The sequence below is a fragment of the Ahaetulla prasina genome, chromosome 4 (genome assembly GCF_028640845.1).
Source record: "Ahaetulla prasina isolate Xishuangbanna chromosome 4, ASM2864084v1, whole genome shotgun sequence".
In the NCBI taxonomy this organism is placed as follows: domain Eukaryota; kingdom Metazoa; phylum Chordata; class Lepidosauria; order Squamata; family Colubridae; genus Ahaetulla; species Ahaetulla prasina.
The window spans coordinates 27,215,124-27,237,212 of record NC_080542.1 but is presented as its reverse complement, the minus strand read 5'-3'; the positions used below and the strand labels follow the sequence as shown (position 1 = coordinate 27,237,212).

General features: G+C 41.3%; 1 protein-coding gene across 3 annotated transcripts; it reads left to right on the top strand.

The window, feature by feature from the left end:
• The first annotated feature begins 230 nt into the window (after positions 1–230).
• ATXN2L (ataxin 2 like) lies at positions 231–20,636 on the top strand. Of its 3 annotated transcripts, XM_058179801.1 has the most exons (23): positions 231–1,403; positions 3,091–3,127; positions 4,044–4,100; positions 4,652–4,723; positions 5,035–5,185; positions 5,290–5,414; positions 5,519–5,610; positions 11,201–11,401; positions 11,781–11,956; positions 14,105–14,209; positions 14,327–14,524; positions 15,361–15,450; positions 16,080–16,144; positions 16,268–16,542; positions 16,991–17,060; positions 17,177–17,323; positions 17,453–17,522; positions 17,649–17,836; positions 17,922–18,051; positions 18,149–18,270; positions 19,039–19,248; positions 19,723–19,903; positions 20,186–20,636. In XM_058179801.1, the coding sequence occupies exons 1-23, from the start codon at positions 1,159–1,161 to the stop codon at positions 20,233–20,235; spliced, it is 3,057 nt and encodes a 1,018-aa protein (XP_058035784.1). In that variant the 5' UTR covers positions 231–1,158; the 3' UTR covers positions 20,236–20,636. The 3 variants fall into 3 exon arrangements, with proteins under 3 accessions (XP_058035784.1, XP_058035785.1, XP_058035786.1); XM_058179802.1 differs by lacking the exon at positions 4,044–4,100; XM_058179803.1 differs by lacking the exons at positions 231–1,403; positions 3,091–3,127; positions 5,035–5,185 and having other exon boundaries at positions 4,062–4,100.
• Positions 20,637–22,089: the final 1,453 nt, after the last annotated feature.

Sequence of the window (22,089 nt, the reverse complement as noted above, 5' to 3'; positions counted from 1 at the left end):
TCCCCAAAGCTCTGTCAAGGAACTGAAGGGGCTCTCTTTCGTTTCTCGATTGGTTAACGCGAAGAGCTTGCGTGCGCGGCGGCCAGCAGCAACCCCTACCAAACGTGCGCTTCAGGAGGGCGCGCGAAGAGCGCAGGCGCAGAGCAAGGCCCCGCCCTCCCCAGGGACTCATTGTGCAGCAACCGGATTGACTTCTTCTTGTGCGCGCGGGCCAGCGGGATCCGTGTCGCTCTTCCCCCCCCCCCTGCTTACTTCACAAGCAAGCGCGAGCCTGATAGGGGACAGAGCCGTCCACTTCCCTCTGCAAGGAAGGGGTTTGAGACCGCTCGCGTCGCGGCCCTGAGCGCCAACATCACGACCGCCCCCTCCCTCTTTTCTCTCTCTCTGTCTCTCTCTGCTGCGGCCTCGCTCTCTTCCATCTCCTTTCCGCCTCTTTTCCCTGTCTCCGCGAGCTTGCCATTCCCCTCACGTTGCCTGCGGGGCTCGAGACTTCTCCCCTCTTCTCTTTCCCGAGGCGCCGCCGCCTTTAACGGACGGGAAGCAGAAGCGGCCAAAGGACGCGCGTCCTCCTGGAGGGACTCATCCCGCGGCGGCAGCAGCAGCAGGTGGGATCGAGGCCCACGTTCTAGGCGTCTGTTTTGCTGACGCGCGCGCAGGCGAAGCCAACAGAAAGCAGGTGTGGGGGGCAGGACTGCTCGCTCTCTCTCGACCCCCCCCCCTCTTCCACTGTTTCGCAGCGCTTAACCCTTCCCCATTTCCGCGACGGCCGGCCTGTCCGCCAGCCCGCCCGCCTGCCCGCCAGCCAGTCAGTCAGTTTCCCCTTCCGGGCCGGCAGGAGCGCACGGCGTTGCCTGTATCGCGGAGCTTAAAAGTCTGAAACAGCCGGGCTTCTTGACTTGCCGCGGCTGCCTTGACGCTTATTTTCCTCACTTTTCCGTTTTTGTTTTTTTAAGTCGCCGCTTTAGAAGCAGCGCATAAAGTCAAACGCCCGGGAGGCGCGCACGGGGCGAGGGTCTCTCGGCTGCCTTCCGCTCGGCTTTTTTTTTTTTTTTTTTGGCTCTTTTTCCGCCCTCCGTTTCGCTCGAGGGCCTTGAACGCGTGCTGAGGAGAGAGAGCGAACAGGGGCGCCCGGCCCTTTTTCTCGCCGCCGCCAGCGCCATGTTGAAACAACCGCTGCCGCCGCCCTCCCCTCAACCTGCTGCGCCTTCCTCGGGCCCCCCGCCTCCGACGCCGCCTCCGGCCGCCGCCGCTGCTACCGCCGCCGCCGCTTCCCGCAAAGCCAACCCACCGCCGGCCAGCCCCAACGGGAACCTCAGCCCCGGGGCCGCGGGCGGACCGAGAGCCACAATGGTGGCTCCCCCGGGTAGCGGCGGAGGAGCCCCCCCTGGAGGAAGCGGCACCAGGTAAGGAAGGCTCGGCCGAAATGCGCTGGTTTGTGTGAACGAGGGGAGGGAAGCCATCCTGGCGGCAAAGAGCGAAAGGGAAGAAGACACCGTCCCGTTCCCGCCTCAAAAGGGTTGACGGGAGGACTCGGCAGGGTGGCGGAGGTGGAGGTGGGGGGGGGGGTGGAAGAGTATGTGTAGACCCGATAAGCAGAGTTGGGCTGTTTTCCCGCTGATTAGGTGCCGCTTTTCTCCGTTTAAGCCCTGCCGAGACCGGAAGGTGGATACCGCTAGACTCGCGCACCCCCCACACACCCCTACACACACACCCCCTCCCGGGAGTCTTCCCCATCTCTGGCCTTGTGTCATTTTTGGGAGAGATGTATTTGGCTCTACCCTCTTTCGAAAAAGAAATCGATCCGTTCTGGCCTGAGTTGCCCTCCTTGTCGTGGAGCAGTAGACTTTGACTGCTTAGGCAAGGATTAATTTTGGATGCCAATAGAGCAATAGGTGTTTTCTCGGAAGTAAATTCTGTTGACTTAACTGCATGCCAACTGTACAATCCAATATATTTAAAAGACCTCAGAAAAATCATAGGTCCAATTGACCTTCTTTCAGAGATTGCAGGGGCTTGGTCTGCTTAATTAAAAGAACTTCCTTATACAGTTAGACCTCAACGACGCAATTGAGCCCAAAATTTATGTAGACATTTGTTAAGTGAGTCTTGCCCCGTTTTATGACTTCTTGCCACATTTTGTTAAGTAAATCATTGCAGTTATTTTATTCTAACATGGTTGTTAAGTGAATCTGACTTCCCCATTGACATGCATATGAAAAATGGTCATAAGTCACTTTTTAAAGTGCCATTGTAACTTTGAACAGTCACTAAGCAAACTGTTGTAAGTCGAGGTACCTGTATATATGAGCAGTGATGCCTTCCAGAAATGACTTTTGCCCAGCATGCTGTTTAAGTAGCCAGCATTCCATTTCAGTAGCCTAGTATAAATCTCTGGTTTAAGAAAGAGCAGGACTAAATAACATTTGCTGAGCCATGTATCAATTTTATCAAGTTGAACAAGATCATAGTTTCTGTCTGTCATGTTCCCAGGAGTAGGGTATTTTTTGGGATGATAATTCTGGTTATGACAGAGCAAGGCATAGCAATGAAGGAGCTCATCAGGCTATTTAATATAAAGGGCTCCTTTTGCTATTCTGATTGAAGTATCACCTAGTTATTTCTCACTTATTTTAAATTGGCTGGGGAATTTTAATGAATTGTGCAAAACTTTATTCCAAATTTAGGTAAAGTAATGTAGAAAGCTCAGAAATCATAGATTTGAGGCAAAGCAAATCCATTCTAAGGTTCTTTTCATACACAGAAAATTATTGGGGGCATGTGCCAGTAACACTTTGTGACCTTGAAGCAACATCCACTTTTATGTATTTGTAGAGGATGAGTTTTCATGTATAATACATGCACTGATTTCTCAGAAAGTTGTCTCCATGGAAAGGAAGTTATGTCTTTCTTAGCTGAATTAGGAAGTCTGTTTTATTATTTTGGTAATAAAATATGGAGTTCTTGTTAGTGATGAGAGCTCCTTTGAATTAGATTTATAAGGAATGATGAATATGCACAAAATGTAGCCTATTAGCTTAAAGAGTTTACATTTTGAATTATTAATTACATTTGTTTCTGATTTATTTTCAGGGGCCAGAGTACAGGCAAAGGACCTCCACAATCTCCTGTAAGTTGTACTATAAACCATTTGGGATTGTCATATATAATCTATATGATTTGTGTAACTGCTAGAGATTTGAGGTTTCTACTATTAATCTTTGCCAATAAATATATCTGCTAGTAGGTTTCAGTTCTTATGGATATTAATGTACCCCTAATGTAAGATTTTTTTTAGTTATGACGTAAAGACTCCCTAGAATCTTATGTATTGTGTATGACTACAGTTAAAACAATTTCTGTGTCTTTGTGTTAATTTGTATTACATTTCTTTTATTTGCAATTTCTATAACAATAGCAAAGTATAAATACTATCTGGAATAAAATAATTTTATGTAATAAATTTAGTTCAAACTTGTAACGCTTAATTACCTGTAAATATTCAGCATAATGTCATTTAACTCTGGTTGGGGTACAGCAGAGTCTGCTTATAAATACTTATCTCCCTTTTTTTCTAAATGTACAACTTTGTTAAGATTAATGGAGTTAAATCACTGAGAGGCACAATTTTTGTTTTGAAAAAGAAAAGTGTATTTTTCATATCAACATATATCATAAACTGTATCATATCAAGCTGTATCATTGATTTATTTTGTCACAAATATTTGAATGTTCAATTTTAGATACTGAACTGTAAAATTCCAATATAATCTTCATTTTCAACCGTAGACCCTCTATCCAAACTCTGAGAAGTAGCAATACAGTTTGAACCAGTGCCAAGCCTCCTATATACTAAGATTCATGAAGGCGCTCCTTATCAAGAAAACAAATGACATAATAGTTATTTAGGCCTTTATTAGTTACAACAGGTGTATATATTTTCTGAAATCTTTCAGTTGCCTACCTAATTATTGGGAGTGTTGTAACATTGGGCAATGGATGCTTACAGATGTCTTGGTGACACTATATTTTTTAATTCCTCCCAGGCTTTTGAGGGTGTTTATAACAATTCCCGAATGCTTCATTTTCTAACTGCAGTTGTGGTGAGTCTCCTGGTGATAAATTAAGGATGTAGGAAAGATAGATGTACAGGTGCATGTTTATAGGTTGTGGAAGTTACATGATGGAATTTCTTTCGATATGGTTGTCCTGCAGGAAGAGTTGAGCATTTATTTTATATAGGCATTGCTCATATGATGTACTAATTCATGTTGTAATTTTATTTACATTATTCTTTGAACTCAGATTCTCATGTTAATAATTTTAGTTCCAGATAATTTGGTTTGATTTTAAAATAGTAGACAATGCAAAAATTGCAAAGTTATCAACCAAAGGAAGGTGGGATGCTTGCAAAGGCTAATAGCTGTTACCCCTTTGAGGTCTCAAGGCAAAAAGTGCCTTAAGAATGGTGTGTGCTAATCATTGTGGAAACGTGTTGGGATTTTCTCTTGGATTTCTTCAGTTTATTTTGCTTTAGTTTAATAGATTACAGGTGTATGTTGAGGGTGGGTGGGCAGGGAACCTTTGATCAGCATTTTCAAGTATCCTTGTATCCTTTTTTAAAAGTATTCCTGCCCTTTGGTTCTCTTCCCAGGGATCAACATGTGATGTGAAAGTGAAAAATGGAAGCACATTTGAAGGAATTTTTAAAACCCTGAGTTCTAAGGTGAATACTTTTTTTACTGATTAGTTTTCTTAGAATTTTAGCTAACAGGTTCAGTGAAGTTTATTTCTTAATTTGCATTTTAAGTATTTGGTTTTATTTTATATTGGAACTTTGGATACAGGAAGCATTCTTTCTCCCCAAATTTCACAAAGCTTACTTAAGCATCCTGAGATGACAAAGGTTAATATTTGGAAATAGATAGTGCTTAGTGACCAGTGGATTGTGATATGGCATGTTTTCCGATTTATGTGGTTTTCTATAGTAGGAATAGGCAGCCTGGTTTTTTTTTTGTTTTTTTTTTGTTTTTACAGTTTGAGTTGGCTGTGGATGCTGTGCACAAGAAGGTGCCCGACCAGCCAGTAGGGCCGAGGAGGGAGGATATTGTAGACACTATGGTTTTCAAGCCTGCTGATGTCATGTTAGTGCACTTCCGCAATGTTGATTTTAACTACGCCACCAAAGGTAATACAGCCTTAAAATAACAGAATTGAGATGTGATGGGAGGAGGCGTGAAGGAGAACTTGAATCCTTTCTATCCTGGCCTTTCTTTCTGTCATGTGTCTTAGATAAGTTCACAGATTCTGCCATCGCCATGAATTCTAAAGTGAATGGGGAGCACAAAGAAAAAATACTACAACGCTGGGAAGGGGGAGACAGCAACAGTGATGATTATGACTTAGAATCAGATATGGTAAGTAACCGATAAGGCTTGAGTCCTCAAAATAGATTTACTTAGAGCTGCTTCGCTAAGCTTTGTTGCAGCAAAGGTACTAAAGCATTTATCTGTGATTTCAGTCTAATGGCTGGGACCCAAATGAGATGTTCAAATTCAATGAGGAAAATTACGGTGTGAAGACAACATATGATAGCAGTCTTTCATCATATACGTAAGTTAATGATTCAGCCATATATATGTTTTATGTGAAGGTTCAGGGGAGAGAGCAACTGATGACAAGAATATAATTTGGTAGGCTATTAAAGTAAAGTCTAGGTTGCTTTTCTTTCTCTTTCACTTAATAAATCAGAGTTGGTTAACATACCAGGACTTGTAAGGCTTGATTAGTTGGCAGAAATCAGTGGATAAAGAAAAGTAGACTGATTGTCAAGATAATTCAAAAGTAATCATCTCAACCTTTTGAATGTCAGTATTTGTGAATAGTTTTATCCTTTATCCTCAGTTTAACCTGTTTATTATAGGCTATTGGCAGCTACTTTAAAAAATGAAATGTTTGATAACATAAACAGTGAATACTCCATGATGAGACATGTCCATTGGAATATTATATTGCTACCCTTGGACTTCCATTCCAGGATTCAATTTAGTTTGGTGCTGGACTAGAAACTGTCTGTCTAGTCCTCTCTTGGAATGGAAGCCAGTTGGATGATTTTGAGACAGAAATACACTCTTGCCCAATTCACCTCACAGGGCTGTTGTTATGGGGAAAATATAAGAGCATTATGTACACCTTGAGTTGCATAAAATAGTGCACAAAATGTAGGCGATACAAATATAATAAATTTTGAATGCAGTGAATATTGGGGCTCATGCAAAATGGTCACTTTGGACTGCTAACCAGTTTAATTGTACTTTATGTACCTTATTTTTTGGAGTATAAGACACACCTTTTTACCCCCAAAAAGAGGGTGAAAATCTGGGTGCGTCTTATACTCTGAATGTAGCCCCACCCACCCGCTGCCCCCCACCCTTTGGAGGTTATCTGCCTCCACGCATCGCATTTTCCAGTGATTTCAGGCGGCGGGGATCCTCACATTGCCAAAAATGAGCATCACATTTTCAGTCTCCACACACTGGGAGATGGGCAGCGGAAATGGTTAGGGTGTTGCTTGGAACTGGCCAAAAACCCCGGCTGCTGCGTTTTCATGAGGACGTGCGGCTCTGTGAATTGCATCGGGGAGGAAAACATGATGCATGGAGGTGATGCTCTTGTGAAGCGGGCACTTTTGTGCGAGAGGTATAAGGCTAGGTGGCTCGCTGCCCGGCCTGCCCCTTCTCCAGAATACCCAGGCTGAGGGCATTCGGCTTCTGCTCCTGGCCCAGGAGGTGGATCTGACCAGAAGGAAAGAGAAAGTGAGACTGCGGAAAAGGAGGAGGGTGGCCTGTGGCTTTGCGAATTGCTTCGGGCAGTCGGGGAGGAAAAAGAGCATTGCCTCCATGCATTGCATTTTCCAGCATTTCTTCCTCAATTCCCCAAAGCAATTTGCAGAGCCGCTCGCCCTCCTCCTCCTTTTCCGCAGTCTCACTTTCTCTTTCCTCCTGTCAGATCCACCTCCCGGGCCAGGAGCAGAAGCCGACTGCCCTCAGCCTCGATCATCTGGAGAAGGGGCAGGCCGGGCAGCAAGCACCTTGCCTTAAGCCTCTCATGCAGAAGCGCCTGCTTCACAAGAGCATTGCCTCCATGCGTCACATTTTCCTTCATTTTCCTCTTCAATGCAATTCACAGAGCTGCGCACCCTCTTCCTCCTTGGTGGCTAAAGGGGAAGAAGAAAACTGGGCACATTGAGAAGACACTCTCCTGTTGCTGGAAGAAGGTCGAAGTTGGTGTGTGTCCGTCCCGTCCCCCGTCCCCCCCCGCTCTTAAACTGAACTGCTTTTCTGACTTGTTGATAAATGATCCGGTGAGAAAGCAGCAGCCGGCCACTGCGGAGGCAGCGCTGATCCGTTTTGGGTGGTCAAAACGCCAAGCAGCTGTGGGGAGCTGAGACATTTCTACTTCACGCCACCAGCTGCTCAGTGCAGTTCAGTTTAAGAGAGGGAGTGGGGGGACCAACCTCAACTGTAGATAGAGCCCCTCTGGGTACGAAGACTGTTTGGGAGGAGAAGGTGGCTGAGGAGGGAGGAATGTAGGTGCAAGGGAAGATGCAAGGATGAGGGGGGACTGCAGGAGAAGCAGCCCTTCTTCCAGCAACAGGAGTGTGCATGTTCTCAATGTGCCCAGAGTGGGCTTGCATTCTCAAGGAACTGGTGGCTTGCTGTGCACTGCACAGGAAGTGTAAGGCAAGGCACTGCCACCCAAAAACTGTTGCTGCGATTTCCGCTGCCTGAAACAGGCCAAAAACACGATGCTCTTTCTTTACCTCTGCATACTCCATTTTTGGAATTGGGGAGGCAGCGGAGATCTCCAGGCAATGGAGATTGCGGCAAAAGTGTTTTTTGATGCCAGCGCCTTGTCTTTTGCCCCCTGCACAGCACCTGCTTCGCCAAACAAGTCCCAACCTCCATGCTTCCCCAGGCTACTTCCGGAATCAGGGTCCAATCAAGGCAGCAAAGGCACAGGGGGCTTGCTGGGAAGCTTGGCACTATTTTTACGAGATGGCAGCGTCCAGGAGGACTGAAGTGCTGCGTCTCTATGGGACCTAGCTGCAAGAAAGCCAGGCTTTCAATGCCTCCAGCTATAGGTAGGAAGATGGGGCGTCTTGAGAGTGGAGCCTTCAGTGCCAAGTCCCTCTTCTGCCCCCATGAAAATCATCCCCCATCACACCCTACCCACTCCAGTTAAATAGAGTGATAGAATTTGTTTTAAACTGATAAAAAGATCTGTGCTACCCGTTATCAAAATCCGAATGGAAGTGAGGACGCCGCTGATCCTGATGCTGGTAGGCAGAGGCAGAATTCTTGTTTTCCTCCTCCAAATTTAAGGTGCGTCTTATACTCCGAAAAATAGGGTAGTTAATATACAGCTTGTCTAGTACATTACTAGTTTTTGTTATGCTCCTAAAATTTAATAGTATGCTGAAGTACCAGAAGCCTGTACTTGATGTTTCCTTGCTTGTTTATTTATTTATTTATAAAAAATATATGACATATATGTATATGTATATGCACATATACACACACTCACACACGCCAAATATTATGATCTAATTAAACAGGGGAGGGGGGAATATGAATATATATGTGTGCATGTGCACACATACAAATATTCAATTATTCGGTTTTTATTTTTGTACGAGGAGTAATGGACAAAAACATTAAAGCGGGAAATAAAAGAAAATGTAAGTCTAAAATACAAATAGTCACCATTCACTTTTCCTTTCTATGCTTGCAAGCCACTCTTGCTTTCTTTGCCTCTGTACATCAGTTTATATATTCCCTTTGTTTCTTAAATTTCTCCCCTCTTATTTTCTTGAAGATTACAAATTTAGGGCATTACTTTCTCAGTCTTCTCCTACAACTATTCACTCTTGCTTTATATATTTATTTTTATTAGATACTTGTTCATTTTCTCTATACAGCTAAGCCACCTCAGTGTACTACTTTCATACTACTTTCTGATTTTTGTATCAAGTCTGCTTGTTCATTCTTGACCCTGTCGTTTTTTGCTTTACTACATTCAAACATCTACATTCAAAGAGCTTTGATGGTGGTGCAGTGCTTAGCATGCAATACTGCAGATTTAGACTAATTTTATTGTCATTTTAAATTTACACTAATCAGCATATATTAAAATGAAATTTTGTTGCATATAGCTCTCAAAGGGTCACCACCTCCAATATACACTACATAAACATGACAAAAATATAAATAAATAAAAATTATGCATATACCCACATATATTATGACACAGAGAAACAATACATTCTATTTTGGATGTATACATGTACATGGTGAGAAAAACGAATCTTGCAAGTTTACCAGACGAATGGCATAGGGAACAAAGCTGTTACAGAATCAAATAGTCCTGCTAGAAATATGTACTTCAAAACCTCCTCCCAGAGGGGAGCAACAGAAATGGACCATAAAGTGTGTGTATGGGATCTCTAACAATGCTTTGAATTCTTAAGCACATAGTATTTATGAGCAATACCCTGAATAATGGGAAGCAAGCTTCCTATAATCTTCTCAGCTGTTCTTACCACTCTCTCTATGGACCTTCTATCTGAGGCACTGCAGTAACCAAACCAAACAGTGATGCAGTTTGTTAAACAGTGATGCAGTTTGTTACTTCTGCTGCTGGCTGTTTGGCAGTTCAGTTCTCTCCAGCTCAAGGTTGACTCAGCCTTCCATCCTTTCGAGGTTACTAAAATGAGGACCAGGTTGTTGGGGGCAATATGCTAACTGCAAACCACTTAGAGAGTGCTGTAAACAACTGTAAAGTGGTATATAAATCTAAGTGCTATTGCTGTCTTTCAACAAACATTTATTCTTAGCAAATGTGGTAGACTATATATTACCTATCTTTTTATCAGCATTTATAAATTTTAATGTTTTCCTATCCGTGTCCCCTTCTTTAGGGATATACTTCTGTTTACTTGTTTATTTTTATTGATTTATCAAAATATAAAATACAAAGATATACTTCTAAAGTGAACAGTGTTATTTCACCCCATTCCTAAGACGTCTATAAGGGGCGTGCATAAGAGCACAAACATGCCTACCATTCCCTGTCCTATTGTTCCTCTTCATTATATCCAATTAATATAGTTTATTACATACTTACGCTCATCTATATGCTTATATATTATATAGTTATTTCATGTTAATGCTTATATATACTGTTATGACAAAATAAATAAATAAATAAAATAAAAATCTCCTGGCTGTAATACTTTGCCATTTATTTGTAAATGGTCATTGAATTTTTCCTTTAGAGTCTCAGACTACAAAATGGCCCAGTCTGCGATCAAAGTACTTGTACAGTCATATCTCCAACCAACCCTGGCTGACCATTTCAGTTTCACTTTTGATTATGTTGTCATTCCCATTTAAATTTTTAAGTACACAATTCATTGACTTTGGTTTTATGTCAATATAGTACCAATTCATGCTGTTTGACATAGTAGTTCTTTTGTTCATAATTAAATCTACATTTTTATTTCATACCCATATCCATCAATACCTCAGAGTTAGATCAGTTGCATTATTGTCCCCCCCCCTTTTTTTTTTTTTAGTTTCACAAATATAGTTTATCTAATTTTCTTCCTTTGGTTAGTTAATTTATTTTCCTGTTATATTCCAAATCAGAATCTTCATATTTCATGGTCAACAAATGACCTCATGTACCTGTTGCGGCTTTCATTATATAAAGCTTTCACATAACACCTTTTTATTCAAAGAAGAAGCAAGTTGTGTTACCATCTGTAGTCTCTGTTAATGGTAAGAACTCTACTGGTCAGTTTCGGCACATTTTGGCCAGTATGTCACCAATACTTGCAGTATCATGTCACCAACCAAATCCAATTTTACTCAAAATGCAATGTGTGAATTTATGCAATAAGTAATAAGCATCCAAGAATTTTATTGGAATTAGTTATGGATCTGAAATTTACGAACTCTAGGAAGTTCAATCAAAAGGTTTGAACTGTTGGGAACTAAGATGTTTTTTTACCATGTTACAAATTAAGAGATGTTGGTGCATTTGCAATAAAGTTTATTTTATTGTTTTGGGTAGATCAGTAGAATTTATTTGCTGCATTTCCTTTTTCCCCTTCTTCCAATGGTTCATTTTTTCATGACAGAGTCCCTCTTGAAAAAGATAATACCGAGGCTTTTAGGCAACGAGAGGCCAGAGCTGCACAGCTGGCACGAGAAATTGAGTCAAGCCCACAGTATAGACTGCGTATTGCAATGGAAAATGATGATGGGCGCACAGAAGAAGAGAAGCACAGTTCAGTGCAAAGACAAGTGTCTGGAAGAGACAGCCCCAGTTTGGCTTCCAGGTAAGTTTGCAGCATTGGTGAAATGAATAAAAGTAAATATTTAAATATATTCTAATATCAATGATACCAATTATTTTATAGCTATTCTGTATAGCTCAGACAGCATTTGTTAAAACTATAAAAACAAAATAACCTTTGGATAGCCATTTGCCTCTTTAGTATAAAACAAGTACTAATTGTGGCTAATATACCCTATATATTTGCGGAAGAAATAACCTTAAGGTCCCATTGTAACTTAGAAACTGTTTCACCTGTTGATTGCCAATCTCTTTGCTTCAAACGTTCCCTTGCATTTGCATTCAGCTTCTGGGATGAGGAAATTTATGGTGGTTTCTTTCTTTATTGTTCTTCAAACTTACCCGACTATTTCTTTTTGCAGAGAGGGCAAATATATCCCACTTCCCCAGCGTGTCAGAGAAAGCTCCAGAGGAGGCATACGCTGCAGTAGTTCTAGAGGAGGGAGGCCAGGCATGGGGTCCTTGCCACCCCGTGGGAGTTCACATCATTCAGAAAGCAACACTGGCTCTGCTCCAGAGCAGCGAGGTATCAATGGAGGTAAGGCTGAGGATCTCTGACTTAAAAGGGAAAATATTGGAATGAATTGAAACAGTCACTTTAACAGGCAGGAAGGCTTCGGTGAATGTTAGCCCATCTGACTGGAAGTTCACATGACTCCCTCCCCCACCCCTGTTTCCTGTCTCTATTATGATGTAATTTTAAGCGGTAAAGGATAAGATGAAAAGTCAAAGTAAGGAAGTTTGTTCTGCTTTACTTTTTCCTCTAAAGCAATATTTCTTAAACTTTTTTTTCTCCCAAGGACCATTTCACATTTTAAAAAATTGTAGAGAACATCAAAAGCTTTTCTTTGCAGGTCATATTTATCATATTAAAAATTAAAATTGACACATTTGCTACAGTTGTGATTATTCATGATTGATGGGACTTTAATGTTGTATTTTTCAACATAGCCTGGCAAATAATTTTGATTTCAAGGAAACCAGATCTTGGTTCTTGAGAATCTTGAGGGAATCCCCCAGGGGTTTTAGGACCACACATTAAGAAACACTCCTGTAAGGAAAATGCATTTTGAAATGAGACTGAGAAAGTTGAAGAAAATGCTTGTAGAAGATGACAGCAAAAAAGAAAATCATGTGATAGCTAAAACTGACATGGGCAACCTGGGAAAACATTGGAAAATCATACGAATGGATGACAGCAGTAAAGCCAATTTGGGGAAGAGTTGGGTTGAAAGGATTCTTCAGAAACCATTGGCTAATAGTATAGAGATCCTAAGGGGAGATAAGAGATCTAAGCGCCATGCAAAAATTCTGAATTATTTAGAAAGAAATGAAATACTAGTAACAATTACAAGCAGTCCTTCTTTAACAACCTTAATTGGGACTGGAATTTTTATTGCTAACCAAATGGTCACATTAGGCAAAACTGCATCACTTAGCAATCACAGTTCTGATAGTCCCAGTTGTAGTGTTAGGCAAGGACCTCAAGCTTCTGCCCTGTTGTGCTTCTCTCCACTTGGGTGCAAAGCACCCAAATTCTGATCATAGGATTGTGGGGGCACTTCAGTGTCCATAACCCAAGGACTGGTCATAACTACCCAGTGCTGTTGTAACTTTGAATGATTGCTGAACAAATGGTCATTAAGCAGGGACTACTTGCACCACCAATACAAATTAGGTTTAGGGAGGGATTACTTCCTTGAATGAGGAAATGATTGATGATTTTCTGTCTTCATTGCAATATCAATCTGGCTCAAGCTACCAAGGCTGAAAAATACTGTTAAGTTGATGAGTATAAGGGCAGGGTGGGATGAATGGTATGGACAGGTTGAAATCACAAAGTGTATCAGACCATCACTAGGGGGTGGAAATGGAAGGACGAAGGTTATAATGTGCTCTGGAGAACAATAACAAGGTAGTAGCATTGAAAGATAAAGAAAAGAAATGAAGTGGCATAGTTTATAATGTATGGGATCAAAATATGGATTTTAAATTGAAGTAGTGAAGAAGAAAGGAAGAAATGTAGTACAAATAGGGAGAAGTTAGATTTGAAGCCTGAACAGCCTATGAAACACCTCAGAAAAAAATGATCCAAGGCTAATTTTTGGTTCTTGCAAAAGTCACATTGCACTGTTGGTCTTAACCTTCACTGAAAGCTGGCTGAAAATCAGGAGAAGCAGTAACAATACCAGTGACAACTTTCTCAGTCTGAAGTAGCCTTCTACCCTACCACTGATCTCATGCTTGCCTTCGGTTGCCCCTGTTCAGTCTTGCTTCACTACATTGTGGAACCAGGATTGCTGCATTTCATCCTGAGTCCTTGTGACCTTTCTCTTTCCTTGCCTCTCTTCTTTGGATAGGGTGCAACATTTCCTCCCTCTTCCCATTCATCCCCCATATTTGTAGAGGCCGTAGGGTAAGTCACTTATCCACATTTATTAGTTTACCTCTTATAGATAAGGGTTCCAGTTGGTGCATTGACTTAATCACCATTCACTTATTTTAATTTTTTTTTTATTTGTCAATTTGTCAATGCCAATTGCAACTAAGTGCCTGCTAATTTCATTGACATGGTAGAGTTTCCATTGTTTACTAGTAAGAGAGAGCCATAGATGTCAAAGGAACATTTTGTTTTCTTTGTGTGTGTCTAATTTGATTCATCACCACCTATGGCTGCTTCTTTCAGGTCCATCTAGAATGTCTCCAAAATCTCAACGACCCAATCGAGGGGCCAAGAATATGTCTTCCCCGACCAGCCGACCAATGGAAGTCTCTGCTGCATCGCCTACAGGTAGAAGCACAAATAAGCAGCAAACCTGATGTTTTTTTTTCTGAGGGCCTTGATTAAAAAAAAACTTCACATATTAGCCCTAATCTAATGCACCTTTGCTGTTACTGTACTGTATAGTGGGCCGTCTCTATGCTCCTCGTTCTCCGAAGTCTGCCTCAACTGTTCCAGTCTCTTCTCAAGATCCCCCTGTGGGACCAGCTATCCCTATTGCTCCTGCATCACCTTCTGAATCAAGGACTACTATGGAATCGAGTGCTTCCCCGACCCCACCTTCACCTAAAGTCCCAGCATCTATCCCAGTAGCTGCTGTTGAAGGTAAGTACTTAAACTGGGAGTTAAGCAAGTTTAATTGATTGCCAATCAACAAAGAAGGAACTTAAGGATGGACCTAAAACAAAGAAATCTATAAGTATTAACTGGCTAGAGAATCTCAGATGTGCTGCACCAAACTCAATGTGTCATATCATTTCAGTGTTTCTGAGAACATTGAGGACTTTGTTTACATTTTTGAAACTTGCTGCCTGGAAAGATTGCTGACTTATAAACTTCTTGCTGTTTTTTCTTCCCTCCTATTTTACCCTAGTAAGAAGAATATTTGAGATTTTACAGTTTTTAAATACTTGATAGGTTTGATCAGTTGAAAAAGTTTTAGGATATTTATTTTTATTTATAACTTAAAACCTATCTATTTCGTATAGTTGGACTGGCTTGAGTTTAATTTTAAATTTTAATTGAATTCTGATGGGTTTTAAATTTCTGTAATTTTATGGGGTATAATGTTATTTTAAATTTTTTGGCAAATTTAATCAGTTTTTTAAGGGTTGTTTAATTATTGTGTATGTTTTGTTTGTATTTTATTTGCCTGTTCACCGCCCTGAGTCCTTCGGGAGAAGGGCGGTATACAAATTAAAACATTATTGTTATTATTGTTATTATTATTGTTGTTGTTGTTATTATTATTATTGTTATTATTGTCTGTCTGTCTGTCTGTCTGAAGGAAAGTATGGGATTTGAATAAATGGTGAGGCTCTTTGGGAAGTTGTCATACTTTCTAAGTGCATTTCAAGTTTTTGTTCCTCTTTCCTTGCTCAGTATCTGGATGTAAAACGTAGCATATGGTTTGTCTCCTAACCCTTTCCTTCCTCTTCTAGTTAAAGAGGTGCCTAGCTCTGCCACCAAAGAAGCCGGCAGGACTGTAGAAGTTATGGGGTCCTCAGACTTGGTCAAACAGACTAGCAAAGGTTTGTTTCTTTTGACTCTTTTAGCTTTTTGCTTGTTACTCTAAATGTCAGATTGGAATTGCTTTGCATATTTTCTATTATACAATATATTTTGCACATTGCTGTTTTTTAAAATTGCGAGCTACGTCAGGCAGAGTCTATACACAAGGAGACAAATTCATTGTGTGTGTGATCACACTTGGCCAATAAAGAATTATATCCTATCCTAAATGTAATGAACTTAATAGTTAATTGATAAACTCAGAACTCACTAGATGACTTTGAGCCAGCTATTTCATCTCAGTGTAACTTCCAGGTTTGTCCTGGGGATAAATGAAGACGATTACACACACATCCAATAACATCCCCTTACTCACTCATAAAAGTGGAATAATAATACAAAATTGAATAATCACTGCTAACTAAAAAAAAAAATCTTACCAAGTGCATATAATTTAGTTGGCCACCAGAAACCAATACTACCTGGATTTATAGGACTACAGCTCCCATAATCCTCAGCCAATTACTCCCATTTAATATTAAGAGTACCAGATTTGAGAAGACTTAACAGAACTTGGAGATTGATACTAAAATGCTCTTCAAGGTTTTGAGTTCTTAAATCTTTAATTGTGGCAATTGCACTGTTCTAGGTCTCCAAAATGAGCAAAAGAGGAATCAGCTCGAGGAGTTGAGGAAGTTTGGAGCCCAATTTAAGGTGAGCACATTCTCTTATTCCTCTTCATTTAAAGAGGAGGAAAACATTGAGCACTTTTAAAATAGAAACATAAAATAAAAGCAGATTTCTGACCATGTTTGCTTAATTCACGTCTTTTCCTAGTTACAGCCCAGCTCCTCTCCAGAGGCCACCCATGACCCCTTCCGGCCAAAAGAGTCTCTTGAAGGGAAAGTAAAAGACAAACTGCCAGAGGTGTTGGTTGGAGCAGGCAATTCATGTGAAGTGTCTGAAGAGTGTCCCAAGCCCAGCCTGGATTTCTGTGAAGGTAGCAGCAAGGAGGAGAAAGGATCCTCTGAGGTCCTGGAACGCCAGACCCAGACTGCCAGTCCTCTGGGTAAAGGAGAAGCAGAGGACAAGGAAGATGGTCCTGTCTCAGAGTGAGTCTGGGGGGAACCGGAGTCCTCAACTTACAACCTCAGTTGAGCCCGAAATTTCTGTTATTAAGCGAAACATCTCTTAAGTGAGGTTTGCTCCATTGTACACCTTTCTTGCCCCAGTTGTTAAGCAAATCAATATAAGTTGATTAAGTTAGTAATACAGTTGTTGAGTGAATCTGGTTTTCCCGTTGACTTTGTCAAAAGGTTGCAAAAGGTGATCACATGACCCCCGGGACACTTCAACTGTCATAAATATGAGTCTTGCCAGGTTTCTGAATTTTGATCATGTGACCATGAGGATGCTGCAGAGGTCATAAGTCACTTTTTTTGGTGCTGTTGTAATTCAAGTGGTCATTAATGAACTGTTCTAAGTCGAGGACTACCTGTAGATAAGACTGCTGCATGTTTGTCTATGTTCCTGTCTCATTTCCATTGTACTCCCATCCAGGCAGGTGAAGAAATCAACATTGAATCCTAATGCAAAAGAATTCAACCCCTCAAAGACACTTCTTTCTGTGGTGCGTAATTAACTCTGGGGATAGTGTGAGTTGACACGGTGGGGTTTGGGATAACAGCATCTTCTTAACTTGCTTTCATAGTCAAATATCTAATAACTGCTGCCTTTTTTTCTCAGAACAAATCAACAAGTACGCCTACATCACCAGGGCCACGCACCCATTCCACACCCTCCATCCCAGTGATTACCCCAGGGCAAAGTGGCATGTACAGCACACAATATATTTCTTACATCCCACAGATTCACATGAGCCCAGCTGTGCAGGTGAGGTGGGAGGAATGATACCTAAATGGTCCTATTTTTGCATTGTATGTTATTGGTTCTTTACAGAATGTATCAGATATAGTAGTAAGGATAGCATTAGAATTAATTAGTTTGCTGCTATCTCTACAGACACCTCAGATGTACCCCTATCCTGTTTCCAATTCTGTGCCCGGACAGCAGGGGAAATACCGAGCTAAAGGTGAGATTCTTGGCCAAAGCCTCATTGATCATGGGAAATTTGCCTGGAAGGCTCGTTTTGCCACTTGGACAGAAAAAAACAAGAATATGAATGGCTTTTCTTAACCTATTTATTTTTCCTGAACAGGGTCTCTACCTCCCCAGCGTTCAGACCAGCATCAGCCCACCTCAGCTCCTCCCATTATGCAAGCAGCAGCAGCTGCGGGGCCCCCTCTGGTGGCTGCTACTCCATACTCTTCATACATCTCTTACAATCCCCAGCAGTTCACAGGACAGCCTACTATGATGCAGCCCATGGCCCACTATTCCTCACAGGTAGACACAATAAATTTCAAGGGAAAATAGATATGTGTGTTTATCTGTTTTGCTCATATATTCTATCTTTTTTCCTTCCTTCTAGCCTATGTTTGCCCCCATGCTGCAGAGTAATCCCCGTATGATGACATCTGGCAGTCACCCCCAAGCTATCGTCTCATCATCTACTCCACAGTATCCTCCGGCCGAACAACCTACACCCCAAACTCTTTATGGTACCTTTATTGTTAGCTGAAGTCTGAGCTTTCTTCCTTTCTTTCTTTCTCCCGCCACGTTGCCTTGTTGACTGCTGCTTGCTGCTTCTCTCCCCAGCCACAGTGCATCAGTCGTATCCCCATCATGCCACACAGCTGCATCCGCATCAGCCTCAACCAGCTACCACACCCACGGGCAACCAGCAGCAAACACAACATGCCGCCCCCAGCCCTGTGCAGGTACTTGGAGGGAGGGGGAGGAACCAAGTATGCAGCTACTGCATAGGAGACACTTAATGCTTGTCTTGGCACTCAACACCCTGCTATTTGATTTTATGTTTGAAGTTGGTCGTAGAGCACCATGATCCTTGAAGCTCTAGAAATTCTAGGTTGGCATGAAAAGCGATCTTGCTTTTAAAGTGATGTTCTGTCTAGCTTGGTTCCTCAAACTGCTGTTACAGAATTGAAGCACCAGGGACAAACTTTATTAATGCTTGCATGCTTTATTTGGGGGGAATGCAATTTAAGAATTAAACAAGATGCTGCTTTGCAGCTACTTTTGATTTGGGTATTAATATAAGACAAATGGAGGGGGGTATTTTCTGCAACGGAAATGCGGAACTGAGGACAGATGGGTGGTTTGAATCTACCCACCATGATAACTGATGTGTAGCTTTTTTGAATATGATACCTAAATAAAAGTACTTTCTATGAGAATTTATATTCAAAATGTGAATAATTTAAATCTATGGCAACATGACCAATGAGTCAAAGGGTTATGTTATATAAAGGAGATCAGAGAATCGGAAGGCTAATTTAATAAAAAGATAATGCCATTAAAACAAATTTAGTCATTCCCCATCTTTCCCACAGATAAATGCATGCTAACCTAAGTTTCAAATCTTGCTTTTCTCTATAAAATACCAAACATGTTCTTTGGAAATAATGTAAAAAGAAAAAATGCAAACTCTGGTAGTTGAAATGTGATTCTTGTGTTTTCTACTATAGCACCAAGCTGGACAGCCCCCTCATTTGGCCAGTGCTCAGCAGCAGCAGAACCTATATCACACAGCTACACTGACGGCTACACCACCATCCATAACCCCGGGGCCCAGCGCTCAGTCTCCACAGAGCGGTTTTCCACAGCCGACAGTTTATGCCATTCATGCCCATCAGCAGCTGCAGCACGGATACACCAACATGGCCCATGTCACTCAGGTGAGTATACCTGACCCTGGGAAGGGAAAAGGGGCAGCGTTCTTGACCATGGAAAACATTTCTGAGTGTCTGTCCTCATAAACACTCTGTTTGACAACCCAGGAAATGGATATGATCAATAACATTTTTCGCAGCAATTGATGTATGAGAAAAAAATGCTTTTTTGTCTACTAGGATTGCTTGGACAAACATTTAAAAGCCATCAACAGAGTACTACATGAGTTTGAGCAAAGATTGTGTCAGTATCAAGAATAGCAATTTTTTCCTGAATTGTTATTTAATTATATTATTAAATATTCTTTGAACAATACTTGGAATTAAGTCTTCATCTAAATTTCAGTAGCATGAGTTACATTAGTTACTAAATATATGTTCTTAAATTAGAAAATTTGGCATTTTCTCTGCTGGCCTAATTAGTTGATAAATTGGCATATCATTTATTAAAATACTCAAAACTATTCTTGTCTATTACAGGCCCATGTCCAGACTGGAATTGCAGCTGCCCCACCACCTCACCCTGGGGCTCCCCAGGTCATGTTACTGCACCCCTCACAGACTCATGGTGGACCCCCTCAAGGAGGTGTGCCCCAGAGTGGTGTGCCCACGCTTTCCGCCTCCACACCATCCCCCTACACATACATAGGGCACCACCAAGGTAAGTCTGTTATTTAAAGCCAGTGGTGGGGAAAAGTTGAAAAGATGAGCCCTGTGATGTTCCAACCTGATCCCCATCTAGCATGTCTGTATGGGTGGAAAATGAAAGATTTTGTAATCAGTATTTCTGATCAGGATAAATTGGCTACTTAGAATTGATTGAATGTTGATAGCAATTGGGCAGGGCTTGCCCTGCAGATAACAGATAATACCGTTTTTTATTTTATTTTTATTTACTTGTTTTTATTTCGTGGTCCTCACTGTCTCTTTCTTCTCTTTTCAGTTCAGTCTCATCCCTCCCAGCAACTTCCATTCCACACCCCTGGGAATTGATGTCCACGCTTCTCCCTGTGACCTGAGACCCCAGCCAGCTATGGCTCTGTTGCTGACCCCCATCCCCACCCCCAAGCCTGGGCCATCCCTTGTGCCCAAGGCAGAGGCCCCTGAAGGGATGCAGTCTGGCCCAGCCCCTTTTGGCAAGCACCTTTCTTTCTGTTGGTTTAATGAAGCCTGCCCAAGTTACTTGTTGACCAGCAGGATGGAGCAAGACCCCTTTCTATTGCCCAGAGAAGGGCAGGGCAGTTTATTTTCTTTTATTTATAACTCCATTGGGGTTTCTAGAGCAAATGCCACTTTCCCACATTGACAAGGACATGACCATATGGACAAATCTTGACTTTTTATTAAGTAAAAATATTTAAAAAGTTAAAAAAATAAAAATTTAAACTAACTAATGTTGGGCTTGGGGTGAATGTGTGGGAGGGCCAGTCTGTAAGCAACAATCCTTAATTGTGGTTCTGCAGCATCAGAGAGGAAGAATTTGTGACCTGTCCAGCATACATAGCTCAACCAGACTTGAAGAACTGTTTTGGAATTCAGCATTGTTGTCTAGCAGCATACTCTTATCTATCTGAAAATAGATCACCGAGGATTAGTAGTTTGAGTGACAGCGAAACAGATCCTAAAGCAGCCGTATTTAGCGACGGGTTATCCTGTGAATGAAGTTACCCACCAAATTAAAATTTCAATTGATGCTTTTATTGGAATCAATGACACATTAAATTTAAGGTGTTTGGCGATGGGCAAAAAACAGTATATTTGTGCCATAATTCAATTTGGCCTCTGAAGGAGTCTTGTTATTGTTTTTTCGTAATTATAAAAAGAGAAAAAAAGAATGATGGTGTGACTGAGATGTTAAGTCTTTTTTATTTGTAGAGACCATTTTGAATCACTTAAAAGTCCCAGTTTTATGCCTCAGCTAGTCAACATCTGAGATTTTTTTTTTTTATGAGCGCAGGTTAAGTTCAGTGTTGTGGACCATGACCCTTTTGTGGCTCTCCAAAGAAATTCAGTTTTTATTTGTCAACCTGCTTACAGTGTCATAGTCTTACTTTGATCCTGGCTAATCAAGCTGAGGTATAGGGCAGTGATGGCGAACTTCTTCGACAGCAAGTGTCCAAACCAGAACACACATGCACTGCAGCCCAGAAACTCGAAGACAGTTGGCCGCTGCGCATGCATGTGCACCGGCCACCTGGTCTTCAAGTTTCCAGGGCTGGGGTACATGCATGCGCATGCGTGTTCCTGTTTGGGTACTCTATGTGCCACCAATTCGCCATCATGGGTATAGGAAATCTGGCATTGTATATATTCAGCTGTAATCTGAACCAACAGTTGTGAAGTGGTGAATAAAGGAAATATCCTTTTTTTTTTTTTGAACAGGAAAAAACAGAAGAAAACAAACTAGAATTAAGGATAGTATTAGTCCCTTCTCAACTATTATAATTCTGCTGATCATATTTGTGAAACAGGTTGGCAATGCTTAATCAGGCTAAAAATTTGTACATTAAATTTTATCAAACTCTTGTTAGTGATTCATGTAATTAGTTGCAAAAATAAGGCTGTGTATGTTTCATAGTATTTAACATTACTAAAAAAAAACCTTGTCAATGCATAGTTAAGATACTGCTGGAGAACAGATAATAGTGATTTCACTCCTTCCAATGAGCAGTTTAGCTAGTTTCCAAATCATATTTCTTCTTTCCCATCAAGACAATAATTCCTGTCTCCATTTTTTAAATGCAGATATTTTTTCTTATATTTTCAGTACTTTGAGATTTCATGTTTCCTTTCTCTTATATATGGCAGCACAAAAACATAACAAATATGCTTCTATGGGGTTCTTGG